The sequence below is a fragment of the Vombatus ursinus genome, unplaced genomic scaffold (genome assembly GCF_900497805.2).
Source record: "Vombatus ursinus unplaced genomic scaffold, bare-nosed wombat genome assembly UNPS02012515.1, whole genome shotgun sequence".
NCBI classification, from domain to species: domain Eukaryota; kingdom Metazoa; phylum Chordata; class Mammalia; order Diprotodontia; family Vombatidae; genus Vombatus; species Vombatus ursinus.
The window spans coordinates 456,889-473,253 of record NW_020952293.1 but is presented as its reverse complement, the minus strand read 5'-3'; the positions used below and the strand labels follow the sequence as shown (position 1 = coordinate 473,253).

Below are 16,365 nucleotides of genomic sequence, written 5' to 3'. Positions count from 1 at the left end.
GCTGTCAAGACCCTGATCACGATCGGGGGCCTGCCTGACCCCAGGACTCTCTTTGAAATCATTTTCCAGCTCCTGAACTACTTCACGGGCGTCTTTGCTTTCTCCGTGATGATAGGACAGGTGAGTAAAGGCAGGATCAGCAGTGGCCTCTGCTGGCTGGTTTTGAAGGACCCTGGGAAATCCCTCCCCTCAAACATCTCTCTCGCACTGTCTGTGCAAACTGCTTCAGTGACTGAAATTCACTCCCAGCTGTTCCTTCGTTCTGTGGGTCACACACTGGCCCCTCCCCCCCTTCCTCCGGAACTGCTACTGAGAGGGCGCCTGCTAAATCCCCAATGCCCAAGGAGGAATGGATTTATTAGGGGCACCTGGCAGGAGGGCCCAGGGCAGGTGGAGAACACTGAGTGTCTGATGGGACCCAGGTGCTACCAAAGGGAAGAAATGATGGAGCATGAGCAAGATTTTGAGGGTACCAAAGAAAAACTTCATGCTATACTTTTCCTAAGGGCTGATCCCAGGAATTCTTTCCCCTTCAGGCTTAGGATTGGCTTAAGTATTTCAGTGCAGAGGGCCTGAAGTCAGGAAGACTTATCTTCCTGAGTTCAAATCCAGACTCAGACACTTCCTAGCTATGTGACCCTGGGCAAGTCACTTAACCCTGCTCTCCTCAGTTTCCTCATCTGTAAAATGAGCTGGAGAAGGAAATGGCAAAGCACTCCAGTATCTTTGCCAGGAAAACCCCCAATGGGGTCACCAAGAGTCAAACAGACTGAAAGGACTGAACAACAACAAAGGTTTCAGGGTGGGTGAGAGAACGAAAAGAAGGGGAGATAAATAACTAAGAGAATAGTAGAGGGCAGCTAGGTGGCGCAGCGAATAGAGCAGAGGACCTGAGTTCAAATCTGGCCTCAGACATTTGAAACTAGCTGTGTGACCCTAAGCAAGTCACTTAACTCCAATTGCCTCACAGAGAGAGAGACAGAGAGAGAGAGAGAGAGAGAGAGAGAGAGAATAGTAGGAAAAGGGAAAAGACAGAAAGGGGACCCTGGAGGGATCTGCATCTCTTCAGAATTATGGGAGCAGAATTAATGCTTCCCCAGTACAATGGTACAAACAGGTAGAATGCTGGGCTTGGAATTAGGAAGACTTGAGATTGTATCTCCCCTTAGACACTAACTAGCGGTTGACCCTAGGCAAGTCACATACCTTCCTTATCTGTAAAGCCAGATATTTGCATTTGACAATCTGTAAGGTCCCTTCCAATTTTGAATCTGTGACCCTATGATGCTTCTGCATTTTGTGGTGGCCTTTGGGCTCATGGTTAGGTGAATGGATTAAGTCGACCTCCTCTGTGTCTACTTTGTCTCCCTTTGGGAATGCAGGGATGTCTTGAAGTTCTAAAGGGCTTTTGTTGGATGAGAAGCAACTCAGGATGAAAGAATCATAGCAAGATGAAGTCTAAGGTCCTTTTCAGCTCTAAATTTTATGAGCCTGTGAACTGGAGAGTTGGAAGAGAATGTTAGAAGGCATCCAATCTGACCTTCCACCCAAAGCGTATTGAACTATGACGATAGTTGCAAGAACAGAATTAGGTCTCCAGCCACCATGATGCACTTAGGCTACATGGATTGAAACAGAGCATTCAGAGCAAGGAAGGTGAGAGAGTCTTGTCCTCTGCCTAGATCAGGCTGCATTGAGAGTATTCTATTTAGTTCTAGACAATGCATTTCAGGAAAGACAAATGAACTCACAAGTTTGCAAGAACTCATCTTTCCAGCATAACCTCATTTTTGTTTTTGATGGAGTTTTTAGACTGGTAGGTTGGATGGTTAATAGAGATTGATTTACCTACATTTTAGCAAAGTAGTTAATGCAGTTTCTCATGATCTCCTTATGGATAAGATGGAGAGATGTGGGCTAGATAATAATGTAGTTATGTGGTTGCAGAACCAGTGAAATGGCTGGGCCCAAAGAGTTGTCATTAATGACTCAATGTCAACTTGGGAGGAGGAGGTATCTAGTAGGTTGACCTGTGGATATCTCTTTGACCCTGTATAATACTTTTATCAATGATTTGGATAAAGTCATAATGGCATGTCTACAAAGTTTGCAGATGATATGCTGTGGTGGTGGTGGTGGGAGACAATAAACATACTAGATGATAGAATCAGGATTTCAACAGGCTCAGATGTTGGGCCAAATCTAATAGGGTATATTTTGATGATGATAAATAAAAAGACTCACACTTGAATTCAAAAAATAGATGTCACAAGCGTGAAACAGGAGACATGGCTAGAGAGCAGTCTGAAAGACCATTTGGGGGTTTCATATACTGGAAGCTCACTATGAATCAAGTGTGATACGGCAGTCCCCAAAACTAATGAGACTTCAAGCTGGTTTAAGAGAGTCATGGTGCCCAGATTGTGAGCAGTGATAGTCTGATTCTCCTGGGCCATTTGAGACTCTCTCTAAATTATGGTGCTCACATACATAACCTATATCAAATTGCTTGCCATCTTAGGGAGAGGAGAAGGAAGGAGAAAATTTGTAACCTAACATTTAAAAAAAAAAGGAGTATTAGAAATTGTCTTTGTGTGTAATTGGGAAAAATACTATTAAGACAAAAATAATTTTAAAAAAGATAGTGTTCAGTTGTGGTTACCAAATTTTAAGAAGGACATTACACTGATAAGCTGGAAGGTATCCACAGCAGGGATACCAGGAGAGTTAGGGTTCTGGAGACAATGTTGTGTGAAAATTAGTTGCAGGAATTAGGAATGTTTAGTATGGAGAAGAGAAGATTCAGTTTAACATGGTAGAAGTCTTCAAGTAGGGTTCTCAAGTGAGAGAGGAAGTAGATTTATTTTGTTTAATCCCAGAAGGCAGAGCTAAGAACAATGGGTGGAAATTGATGAGGCAGATCTATGGGAAAACTTCCTAACAGTTGGAGATGTCCAAAGTGGAAGGGGCTGTCTCAGGAGGTAGTAGGCATCCCTCCCCCCACACCAGAGGTCTTCGGGAAGATGCTGGGTGATGACTTATCAGGGTTGTTTCAACAAGGATTTTATCTTAGTTCTGGGTTGGGCTAGATGAGCTCCGAATTCCCTTCCAACCCTCAAATTCTGTGATTTGTAAAAGTATTTTATGCATTGAGTTTGACTGGGGGAGGCCTCAGAAAAACAAATTCCTACTACAAAGTATAAAAATGTTCAGATGAGAATTTGAAGCACATTCTTTAATTAAAAATAATTTAACTTTTTAAAAATTAATTTAATTTTTATTTTTAGTTCCAAATTCTCTCCCTCTCTCCACCTCCCTCTGCCAGCCATTGAAAAGGCAAAAAATAAGATATGCATTCTATGTATGAAAAAAGACATTCTCTTTAAAAGAGAATGCCTGGTAGCACCTAATTTGATTACCTTGAGGGCATATTTATTTATTCATCCTTTTAAAATGTCCTCAGTTGGATTTTTGAGTACATCTATGAGGAACATATTTCTACTTAAGTGCTTGCAGCCTTTAATAATGAAAATGCCTTTTCTGATTTAATAATTTACATATTTAACTTTCTTATTTTGTTTTCTATTGCCTTACCAAAAAAAAAAAAAAGCACCTGATTTGAAATTGTGAATAAGCAGTTTCTCTCGATTTTACTTGGACTCTGTCCTCCGCCCTCCCCAGATGAGAGACGTCGTTGGAGCTGCCACTGCAGGGCAAAACTACTACCGGAGCTGCATGGACAGTACCGTCAAGTACATGAATTTCTACAAAATCCCAAGATCGGTTCAGAATCGTGTTAAGACCTGGTATGAATATACATGGCACTCTCAAGGCATGCTGGGTAAGATCGGAATCCCATTGGAGGTTTCTACTTCTATAAAATTTTTGTTAGTTTAGCTTTATTTGTCTAATTTATTTTGCCAATAGTATTAAAAGTAGCTCCCATTTGTATATTGTTCTCCAAACTTCCTTCCATTGTGACTTACTCTGAATACATAGATGTATCTAAGTAGAAAGTGGACCAAAATGTAAGACCTTTGGTGCTAAGCTGCACGTTACCAGAATGGGATGTTCCTCTTCCCATTCCTATACATGCTTCATGGAATGTACTTTCATCTAACCACAATTAATACGAAATAAGAGGGTCAGATTTCTCAAAGTTCCTCCTAGCCCTGAGCCTCTGGTGATAGCTCTGTGGCCTCTGAAGTCCCTTACAGTTCTTAGATTCCATATGATTCTGTTTTCCCAAATGTGGTAAGGATGAATGAGAAAGACGTATTCCATACATCTATTTACATAGCACTTTCTACTAGTGAGAAAAGCCAGGAGAACAATTTATGCAGTAACAACAAGACTGCTGATACAAACAAGTCGGAAAAACTTAAGAGCTCTGATCAATGTAGTGATCACCCATGATTCCAAGGGTACCATTGATGACGCATGTAGTTGATGGATTCAAGATGCAGACAGACGTATTTTTGGACATGGTCAGCATGGGAATTTCTTTTGCTTGACCATGCATGTTTGTTACGAGTGTTTCTCTTTTATTTTCAATGTGAGAGATAGGAAGGACAGAAATTAAATAGTTGGCAATTGAAAAAAAAGAAAAAACACAAACTTTATATTATTCAAATTCTCACATCTATTTCTTTTTTTTGATCCTAATAAGACCCCATGAAGGGGTATTATTTTACATATGAAAAAACTGAGGTTCATAGAAATTATGACTGACTTGCCCAAGGTCACACAGATAGTTAGAAATAGAGCAAGGAGGAGAGGCCAGGCTCCTGGCTTATATATAATTTAGGGCTTTTCCCACTGAACCATGTGGTCTCTTTTTTATGCTTCCTTTTCCAGAGATAATTACAATGAAATATTAACAATGAAATCCAAAGAGGCCACTTCTAAGTGCTGGAAATAAATTATAGTTACTTTGCATAACAATCATTTCTTAGCCTCAAAGATCTAACTCTGTTTTCCTTCCTTTTTATTTATTTATTCATCCTTTTAAAATGTCCACAGTTGTATTTTTGAGTGCATCTATGAGGAACATATTTCTACTTAAGTACTTGCAGCCTTTAATAATGAAAATGCCTTTTCTGATTTAATAATTTACATATTTAACTTTCTTATTTTGTTTTCTATTGCCTTACCAAAAAAAAAAAAAAACCAACCTGAGAATCAACTGTCATTTATTCATAAGATGAAGGAGAAAAAGCAGAGATAATCTTCAACTAGCAGATAATACAGAAGTTATTTTATTCTGACTTTAGAGTGCATTTGAAGCAGAGCCATAACTAGGTTTAAGTTATCAGAGTTTTGCCCAGGGCAACAAAATTTAATGGGTGCCAAAATTTAAAATGATTTTAAAAGATTGTATAATTTAAAATGTTGTTAACATTTATATCTTGCTAGTTCTTATACTCCTCTAGCAGCACAGAAGCGATTGAACCTAGCACATAGCAAAAACAATTAGTTAATATCTGAAACTATCAGTAACGATTTCTCCCTGACTCTGTACCTACATTCCTTTTCACCTGCCCCCTTGTCAGGCAGTGCAACTGAACTGAACTCCTCGTGTACTAATGCTGACATTCTTCTCAATCCAGCTGATATCTACCTCATCATTGGTCTTCCATTGTCCAGGAGTGTATCACCGCAGGGCTTTGTGTTCTAGGGTCTTCCCACTAACTCAACTGCATTTGGCTTAATTCTTGCTTGTACTAATCTCACAAAAGAGATAGTATGCTCTAATGGAAAAAGAACTGGCTTCAAAGCCAGGAAGACCTGGGTTTAAATCCTGTCTCTGACACTACTTGCTGTATGACCCTACAAGTCATGTAATTTCTCAGTGCTCTAGGCTTCTTACTAAGACTATAAATTGCAGAGAAGATGCTATTCTGCTTTGGTAGAGGCAGTTCCTCACTGGGAACTCCTCATACCAATGAAATCTCTATCCCTATTATTTTCACATCAGAGTTATATACAAGAATGCTATTTGCCTTGAGGTGCCACAATCGCTAGCCAAGGTTCTGATTATACGATTCCTATTTGGTTTACTTTCCTAGTTTTGTTTAACGTAGCTTGGTGTTCTTAGTCTCATAGTATCTTAGTGTTGACGGGGACCTCAGTGATCAGCTATTCCAATTAGTTACTTCATGTAGGAGAATGCTTTCCAAAGCATTCCTGGCGAGTGATTGCCCAGCATCTACTCAAGTACTTTTAATGCTGGTGAGTTCATTACCTCATGGGGCATCCCATTCTACGACCCAACTGCTCTATTGTTCCTTGTATTAGGCCAAAATTAACCTCCCTGTACCTTCCCTCCCTCCCCTCTGGATAATTCTACTTAAGTTCGTTTAGAAAGTTAGAAGAAATGTCTCAGGCAGCAGGGGTAAAATAGATCTGAGATGTCAGATTTGTTACAGGTGATCTATAAGGCTAATAATCTGTCTTCAATCAATCAAGAGTTGAACCAGGATTCCCCTTCAGTCACTTTAGCATTATATCTCTCACAATAGTCCATGAACTCCAGGATCTTAATTCCTGGAATTGGAAAAACTAATACTTATAGATTTTTTGGTTTCTCAGAATTCTTCCAAATCCAGTGGGAGACTTTTTTTGGGGGGTTTTGTTCCTGGGATATAGAAGGAAAAACCCATTATCATCACCAATTCCCTCCTCCCTCCCAGCAGTATAATAGTCCCCTTCTGTCGTGGTATCTGACTCTGCTCCATACCATTCTTTGGAAATTATAAATGCCCTCTTCCACATACAGACACCCTCTCAAGGTCTCCCACAATTAGTCTGTGTTTTATCAAGAGGTTTAGACATATTTCCCCACATTTGTTTAGTTACTATGATATGACATTGAACTCATGTGTCATCCAGTGTAAATGGACTTCCATAAGCGGCATGTTTCTTCTTCCCATTTGTCAGATGAATCTGAGTTGATGGTACAACTTCCAGACAAGATGCGGCTGGATCTCGCTATTGATGTCAACTACGACATTGTCAGCAAGGTGGCTCTTTTTCAGGTACATTTGCCATCTGAGTCAAAGTTAAAGCTCATTTATTTTGTGGACTCCAATCTGTTTGCCTTTAAATCCTGGGTCCTTTCCTCTCTCCCTCTTTCGGTTTAGGGCTGTGATAGGCAAATGATTTTTGACATGCTGAAGAGGCTGAAGTCCGTTGTTTACCTGCCCAATGACTATGTATGCAAGAAGGTATTTATTAATTTATTCATTCATTTGCTTTATTTATTCATTTATTTGTTTATTTATGTAATTGACAAAGGAGAAGTCAGAAAGAACCATAGTGACTATGTGAAAGGGAAAATGATTTGAAAGGTCATAATTGGAATGTATAAATTGTCTACTTGCAAATGGATGATAGTGTAAATTATCATTGTTATTATTATTATTGTCATCATCAGTAGTACCAATACTTCATATTAGCACAAGTCTTTATACTTTTCAAAAAAATTGATATCTATCATCTTGTTTGATAAACATGTGAAATAAGTAGGGTAGGTATGATAATAATAACAATGATGATGATAATAACAATAATCATGATACTAGCATTTATATAATGCTTGAAGGTTTATAAAATGCATTACTTAATGTTATCTTATCTGGCCCTCGGATTTGGCATTGTTATCTTATCCATTTTACAAATGCGGAAACAAAGACTCAGAAAGCATCAGTAACTTGCTTATGGTCACACATCTAGTTAGAAGAGATGTAACCTCAAGTCAGGCCTTGGTCTTGAATGCTTGTAAGAGGAGTGAGCTACCTAGGAAGCTGAATCCAAGGCATCCCTTGAGCTCAGGAGTTCTGAGTGGCAGTGGACTGAGCTGATTTTAACATGAAGCACTAAGTTCTGCATGAGTATGATGAGCCTCTAGGAGCAGGGAAGTCACTAGATTGTCTAAGGAGAGGCCAGAAACAGAGCAGGATAAAGCTTCTGTGCCAAGGACAGTGGGATCAGGTCATGTGAGTAGCCCCCATGCACCCATCTCAGCAAGATAGGGAGAGATCAAGTCTTGAAATTCATAAATAACTGAAATCGAGTACTAAAATTAGGACAGTGCTCAAATATAACATCAGTTTGGGGGGGGACAAATAGATCCCAAATATCCCCTGTAGGATTTAAGAGCCTTCCTCCAAACACAAGGACCTTTACTTTGGTAAAGGGCACGTGAAAATGATATTTCTGAGACCAGTTAGAAGCAAGGAATTAAAAATGATCCCTATGAGGTAAAGAATGCTGGGCTCCACTATTTGAGTTATAAAGCATTTGCTTGAGGATAAGAAAGAAACAATCCATTGGTTTGTCCAGAGGAGTTTGACATTTGGAAGTTAAAACAATTATTGGATTATGGTGTGTAAGACCCTTTACCAAACTAGGTGAGTACAGCGGGAAAACACTCTCAGGAAACAGCTGTCATTCAAGAAGATAAAGATCAAAGGCAAAAGATTCCATTTAAAAATCAGATAGAAGAATAAGAAAATAAAATTTGCTTCTTTACATTGAGAGTTCTTTAAAAACAATTTTGCATTTACTGACTAATAAATGTTTGTTGAATGAATGCATGATACAATCAACTCTCAATCACTCATAAGGGGATTGATTATCCATGGTCTTCTTTTCACCATGGGTCAAGCAGCTAGAGGCAGGGCTGAGGCATTAGGAAAACAGAGCCAGGTATGAAGGGTTTTGTGTGTGTGTGTGTGTGTGTGTGTGTGTGTCTCTGCTTATGGCTTTCTTGCTATGTTCCAAAGCCAGATGCATTTTCATTGTTTTGTGTTCTCCATGTGGATAATTGCAAATTGACTTTGAAACAGGTTAGGCACCAGGGCTCTTTGTGGAAACCAAAACTCTGTCAAGAAGAGGTCTCATTCAGCAGGGGATTTTGTAATTAAAGTATTCCTGTACAGTACTTGAACATTAGTAACTTTTCTCCTCTTTGTTTCAGGGGGAAATTGGAAGAGAAATGTACATTATCCAAGCTGGACAGGTCCAGGTACTAGGTGGGCCAGATGGCAAATCTGTTCTTGTGACTCTGAGAGCAGGATCTGTATTTGGAGAAATAAGGTCAGCAAGGAACTGGGAGTGGGGGGTGGGAAATTGGAGGAATAATGTCAGACCTTGGAGTGGGGGGAAATGAAAGAGAGAGAGAGAGTAATCAATGAGTCTAGGGTTAGTGAGATCAGGGTTGAAACATTCCTACCATATCATTGAATCTTCTTTCAATGGGGTTCTAAAAACAGCTGCCAATTGCTAACAATTTATTTCTCTTTCCCTACATTCCCAGGTTGGGGCACATACTCTTTTACCTGCTTTGGTGGCTTCAGGGTGGGTGAAGGGAGGGGAAGGAGAGGAGGGAACCAACATTGATTAAGTACCTACTCTTTGCCAGGCGAGAGCCTAAGCACTTTACAGATATTGTCTCATTTGATGGTTAAGCTAGCAAGATGACACTAAAGATTTCATAATTCTAGCCCTCAACGGTTTTGCCTGCTCTCTTTATTTCTTGAATAATTAGCTTGTTGGCTGTTGGCGGGGGAAATCGTCGCACAGCAAATGTAGTGGCTCATGGGTTTACCAACCTTTTCATTTTGGATAAGAAGGACTTGAATGAAATTTTGGTTCACTACCCAGAGTCTCAGAAGTTGCTTCGGAAGAAAGCCAGGTACGTGATTCATTAGAAGAGTAGTGGTCAGTAATTTGTGTACTTACTGGAAGATCATAAGTTGAAGAGAAAGTACCATTCTACATTAGTCAAAGGAATGTCCTCTCTTGGAAGTCCCCAATGAAATCACAGGTTTGTCTACATTCATAAAGAATGTTTTGTAAAGAACTTTCGGATTGTGCAAGAAGGGAGTGGAAAGTTAGATGTTTTTGTTGGTTCCATATCAAAGAAGTTTATTGGGCCCTCTTTTTCAGCCTTCAATAAATTTCTTGTTTATGTCACATATTCTAATGGGGTGCACCCCACAAATCCTACACATTCCAAATGCATTGCCAGTGCACCACACCCAGTCTGCATGGTTCCTGGCAGTGTGTTGGAAAGAGAGAGAAGCCAGCTAAAGAGAGCTGCTGTCCTTCCCTCAATCATGAGTTCCTGAGTGAAGGTGAAGCTATCAAAATTGGCTCCATGCTGTTATTTATGTGAATTCAGCATTTCTGAGGGAGAGTTGAGACAGAAAGCTAAAATATTTCATACTTACCTTAATCTTTCAACTCCCAAATGCAAAGATTCAAATTCTGTGCCATTTCCAAAAACATTGAAACAAAAGAGGTCATCAAAATGATGGAATAAAATGAATGCTGGCATTATCCTAAAGTTGCGAAATAATGGAGCGAGATTGACATCTACTGATCCACGGGAAACTGGTCAAGTGACAACAGCTTTGAATCACTTTACTGATACTTATACAACCTCTCTCCCTGTCATAGGAACAATGTGTCCCCCTATTAGTGAAGTGCTTTGGTTGTCTATTTGTCTAATTTGTAATCATAAAATATAGTAGGCGTGTAAATATGTCCCTTTCCCTTTGGGCACCAAGGATACTAGGGGCACATGTGCCAGTAAGGGGCTGTTTTGGGATATGACACATGGATGAGTGGAAGAGCTGGAGATGGTAAGCTCCATCTGGAACTTGGAGAGAGAACGGTCACTTCAAGGGTCTGAGGATTTGGTACTAGACAGAGACACTGAATTGGTGGCAACTACAGAAGAAAGGAGAAAATTTTGTTCTTGCTTTTATTGAAAGGATTGGTACAGCAGGGAATCATGTGCACTGAGGAGTGATGAGGTCACAGTGGGAGGAACAAAACCCATGGACCTTGTTCTTGCTGGTATTGTAGAGATCAGTGCAGCAGGGACTGGGTGCTCCAGACCTGTTCACTCACTCTAAGTTAGGTGGAATGTATAGGTTGTGACATAAGGTGGAACCTGGCAGAAGGGAGGTTTGCATGTTGGTTCTCCAGAAAGGTTTTCTGATATTCTTACAGAAGCAGCAAGGTGGTGCAATGGGGAAAGAGTTGACCCTACTCTCAGGAAGACCTGAATTCAAGTACAGCCTCAGAATTTTATTAGCTGTGTGACCCTGTGCAAGACAATTAACCTCTGTCTGTCTCAGTTTCCTTTTCTTTAAAATGGAGGTGGAGGTAGCTTAGGGGGTGCGGTGTCTAAAGTGCTGGGCCTGGAATCAAGAAGACTCATCTTCCTGAGTTCAAATCTGGCCTCAGACACTTACTAGCTGTTTGACCCTGGGCAAGTCACTTAACCTCATTTGCCTCAGTTTCCCTATCTGTAAAATGAACTGGAGAATTTCTTTCTCCATTTCTTCTTCTTTCTGCCATTTCTGGAATGGCAAACCATTCCAGTATCATTGCCAAGAAAAACTCTAAATGAGGTCATGACTAAAGGACGCCTCAACTCTCAAAATGGGGATAATAATAGCACCTACTTCCCATAGATTTTACAGGGATCAAATGGGAAAATACTTGTAAAGTGCTTTGTAAGCCTTCAAGCACTATAAAAATGCCAGCTATTATTATTTGAGGAATTCAAGTATAAACCTGGTCTATGTTTCATGTCAGATAAAATGAAACTTTTCCCATATTCAAACTCTTGTTTATCTTGGTGCTTGAGGGCCTTTGGGGAGTGCAAAACAAGCCCTACATGGATATTCCCAGGGTTTCCTTGGTCCTGTGCATGAGCTAAAGAGATTTTGTGAGAGATCTCTGAAAACTGTACCTCGCTCAATGTGTCAGGACCCGGGGCTCAAATGACACCCAGATTACACCTGAGGGGCTTGTCCAGAATTATTGATTTGTAATGGGGAAGAATGAGAATGCTATTGGAGGGGGGATCTCTGACCAGCAGCCTGAGGTCAACAGAAGCATGGCCCCAGGCAATGGGATAGGTCATCAAGCAATACCGCCTGAGGGAGCTTCCTCTGACCACTAAGGTTATTCTCAGTAGTGTCAAACAGGATAACACTATACACTGGACTTTGCAAACCTTCAACAGTTATACAAGTGCTAACTATTATTATTAGTAGTTGCTGTATCCGCCTACCTGGTGAGGATGTCTTTGAACCATACCAAGAACATACCACAGAAGAAGTGCAAGAAGAGTTGGTGTCTGATGCAGAAACATGTAGGTGCCAAAGGCTTGTGTTCAGAGGACAACTACACTCACTTTGGAATTGGCAGCCAAAGAGCACCCCCAAAAAAGCTGGGCAATATTTTCTACAACTAGAGACAAGATAATTTTGTTGTTTACTCATTTTCAGTCGTGCCTGACTCTTTGTGACCCCACTTGGGGTTTTCTTGGCAAAGATACCGGAGTGGTTTGCCATTTCCTTCTCCAGCTCACTTTACAGATGAGGAAACTGAGGCAAACAGGGCTAAGTGACTTGTCCGAGGTCACACAGCTAGTAAGTGTCTGAGGCCAGATTTGAACTCAGTTCTTCTTGACTTCAGGCCCAGCACTTTATCCAGTATACCACCTAATTGCCCCAGACAAGATAATATATTAAAGGAATTCTTTTTTTTTTTTTTTTTTGGCTAGGCAATGGGGTTAAGTGACTTGCCCAGGGTCACACAGCTAGTAAGTGTTATGTGTCTGAGGCCAGATTTGAACTCAGGTCCTCCTGAATCCAGGGCCGGTGATCTATCCACTGCACCACCTAGCTGCCCCATCCATTGCACCACCTAGCTGCCCCGAGACAAGATAATTTAAACCTAGCCAAAAGGAAAATAGCTAAAATAACCTCTTGACCTGTGTTAGGGATGATTTCAGTCATCAAAAGATGGCAGAACCAAGAAACAAAAATTCAATTCTGTATCTGATTCTCATTAACATGGAGGGACTGGTTTCCCTGGTGGAAATGATGGGAACCTTGTGAGGAAAGTGATCACTCCATCTTAGAGTTTTGATAGAGAAGGAGAGGAAATCTGGGCCTAGTCTGACATGTGCCCTAGATTTTGGAAAGCAGATTTTGAAGAGTTCACAGGAAAGACAAGTAGAATCTGATATGCTAAAATGCTTCAGAGGAAGTTGGCCCAGGAGGGATGGGAGATGCTCAAAAATGAAATTCTGAAGACACTACAGGAAGCAGTTATAAAGAGGAGGTAAAGTAGGATGTGTTTGATCTACATTAAGATCAATGTGGATGCACAGGATACTCACCAACCAACCTAGATTTTTAAACTAAATGGACAGAAGATGGAAGCCAAGGCAGGTAATAGACGAATGTCAGGAATGCTCATGGTAAGAATGAACTGAAGCTGAAAGCAGTGCCAAGGTCAACTATAAAAGGTTGGGTGTTTATTTTTACCTTTGTGGGGGGAAAAAGGGAGATCAAAGAAGGCCTAGAACCTTTGCTTGGGATCGATGGGTGATGACAAATGACGATAGAGAAGACAATAGAGCATTTTTGTCAAGAAAACCCCATGGATAGTATGGTCCCCAGGGTCACCAAGAGTTGGACATGACTCAATGACTGAACAGCAGGATCAATTAATCAATACAGCGTTTATTAAACACTTACTGTGTGTGTGAGGCACTATCCCAAGCACAGATACAGAGGCAGAAGTGAGCCTCTGCTCTCAAGGAGGTTGCACTCTGGGGAGACAGACACATATTAGTGCATTCAATGTACATGTGTACACATGAATACATGACCACATTTATACATATGGATATATACAGAATATAAGGTGATTTTTGGAGGGGCTTTCTAGCAATTGGGGAGGGATTAAGAGGGACCTTATAAAGAAGTTGGTGCCTGAGCTGAATCCTAAAGGAGATCAGGGATTCTAAGAGGCAGAGGGAGGGAATTCCAGGCCTGGGGGACAGCCTGTGCAAAAGCATGGAGATGGGAGATGGTGCTTTGTACGTGTGGAACATCAATTAGGCCGGCATGGCTGGAATGCAGAATCTGAGGCAGGGGTGGGCAGCACCAAAGTATAATGAGTCTAGAAAGGTAGGAAAGAAGCAGGTTGTGAAGAGCTTTAAACATCAAACAGTTTACGTTTGACCCTTGGTACCACAGAGTCCTGGGCACCTAGGCCTTTTGTGAAAAATAATAATTCATTGGCTTAAGTAAGACCTTGAGCCTTCCAGAGAATTGTGAAATATCGACTGGGGGAGGGGTTGGGGGGCAGATGGGGAAATCCTTCTTAGAAAAACAAGTGATATGCATTTCATCTTGATGATGTGTTGGAGCTGGAAGTGACCTTTGGACCACTGAATGTCAGAGCTGGAAAACAACTCAGGGCTCTTCCACTTTGTGTCATTGAATCACAATTTCTTTTGTTAAGGGGCGCTGGTGACTATAACAAAGGAGGGACCTTCAGTTTTAACAAATTATTTTACTTGACAATAGATGTTGATAGGACCCTGGTGATCAAATTTACTGATTAGGAGTGCTTGCTTATTAAATACTAGCCTAAATTTTCCCCTGACCCATGCCTTTGATGATAGATACCCTTTGCATACAGCTTGTGGAAGTCTTTGTTGGTAATGGATTACAACTGACCCTCCCAGGGTTGCTTTCCATTGTAGTCTGGTCTTATAGAGAGCAGAAGGGATAACAGATGTGCAGCCTGAGTCTTCCCCTGGCAACCACACAATGTTAAAGAAATCAGAGGAAGACCTCTGGTGTTTGGCTGGGTGGGTTCTCTGTAGAGTATTGACATAGAGACATGGTTGGAAATACTTGTACAAGATGAGAAGGCAATGGCATGCTCACGGTCTGGACCAGTGGTGAGAATGCCAACATGCATGAAGGTGTATTTATGATACAAGCCTATGTTTCATTTGGTCTTTAGCCAAATCATTTATTCCGTAGTTGTAATATGCAAAAACTCCCTGCTGACCTTGGGGATTCGTTTGCGACAACAGTTGACCTTTGCATTTCTCCAAATGAGCGTGATGCTCTGAATTGCTATTGTCTTTTGTAGGAGGATGCTAAGAAATAACAACAAGCCCAAAGAACAGAAAAGTGTGCTCATTCTTCCTCCGAGGGCCGGGACTCCTAAACTCTTCTCAGCTGCTTTAGCCATAGCGGGAAAGATGGGAGGGAAGGGAGCAGCCAGAGGAGGGAAACTTGCCCATTTACGAGCAAGACTGAAAGAACTGGCAGCGTTAGAAGCAGCCGCGAAGAAACAGCAAGAACTGGAAGAGGTGAGCACCCGGACTGGTCGACCTTGACTATGACCTTACCCACGACCATGGGGTCTAGGAGCAGTCTGATAGGAGTCTATCTATTTGTGGTATTACTTTCCACTAAATTATAAAAAAAAATAGTTTAGCTCAATTCCCTTATGGTACAGAGAAGGCTGTTTTGATTTTTTCCTGTTCTTTAATATGGTACTTATGAAAATTAAGATCCTCAGAATATAAAATGCTTGTTTGGAGGAATAATAAGATTGATTGTCATTTCCTTCCCTGTCCTACCCCTCCTGCACATCACTTTCAAACTGAAGGGTATTTTAGAAGTGTTTATTTCTAAACTCAAACCTTCCTTTAGTGATTTGATACCAAGATCAAGCAATCAATAAACATGTATTAAGCATCTGCTGTATGTCAGGAACTGTGCTAAGAGCTGGGGATACAAAAAGAGGCAAAAGACAGAATGCTAATTAGCATTACTGTGCTAATTATGGTCATGGATTTAGGGTCAAGCGATCCTCAAAGGTGTTTTGAATACAGTGTAATATGATGTCAAGATTCTTTCCTTGAGGTAGGGTTTGTGGTGCTTCAAGAATAACATGTCAGTTTTAGATTTGATTGGAATTAAATTTAAGCGTATGGTAATTGAGTATTTTTCTGCATCATAGAAACCTATTTCCCCTTCATTTTTGGGTTTTTATTGCACACAGGGAAGCATCTTAATCTAAGCCCTTTGACCACCTACTAAAAATAAAATGCCAAGATATTTAACAACCTATTTCACAGGTTAATCATTATCATAATTAATAATAATAATGATAAATTAGATGAAAGGATACTAAAAGACTTGTGTGAAAAGGTTCAAAGAAACCAATGCTTCACTTTAAAAAGAGAATACCCTGACATTGTTTGCCAGGGTAAAATATTGCCTTTAAGCTGACTTTTCATATTTACTGAAATCAAGGGAATTTGTGCATAATCCTGAATTAGAATTTGACTCACAAGAATATCCTATTCAGTTGAGATGTCTTATAATTGACCTTGATTTTTCTCTCCAGCTCTAGAATACCCACATTTCATCATTCATTTTATTATTTCCAGGCCAAGAGTTCTGCTGCCTCAGCAGCCCCAGAGAAACCAGAACCGGCAGCCCCAGAGAAACCAGAACC

At 40.6% G+C, this 16,365-nt stretch overlaps 1 protein-coding gene across 1 annotated transcript in view; it reads left to right on the top strand.

Annotated features, from left to right (window-relative positions):
* CNGB1 (cyclic nucleotide gated channel beta 1) overlaps positions 1 to 16,365 on the top strand; it is a 97,161-nt gene that overhangs the window by 80,154 nt on the left and 642 nt on the right. Inside the window, exons 19-26 of the mRNA XM_027857909.1 lie at positions 1 to 120; positions 3,682 to 3,841; positions 6,940 to 7,037; positions 7,143 to 7,226; positions 8,981 to 9,099; positions 9,551 to 9,697; positions 14,986 to 15,208; positions 16,298 to 16,351. The exon at positions 1 to 120 is cut by the window's left edge and continues 31 nt beyond it. Of these exons, the coding sequence (XP_027713710.1) occupies positions 1 to 120; positions 3,682 to 3,841; positions 6,940 to 7,037; positions 7,143 to 7,226; positions 8,981 to 9,099; positions 9,551 to 9,697; positions 14,986 to 15,208; positions 16,298 to 16,351 (1,005 nt within the window). The remainder of the gene's footprint in view (positions 121 to 3,681; positions 3,842 to 6,939; positions 7,038 to 7,142; positions 7,227 to 8,980; positions 9,100 to 9,550; positions 9,698 to 14,985; positions 15,209 to 16,297; positions 16,352 to 16,365) is intronic.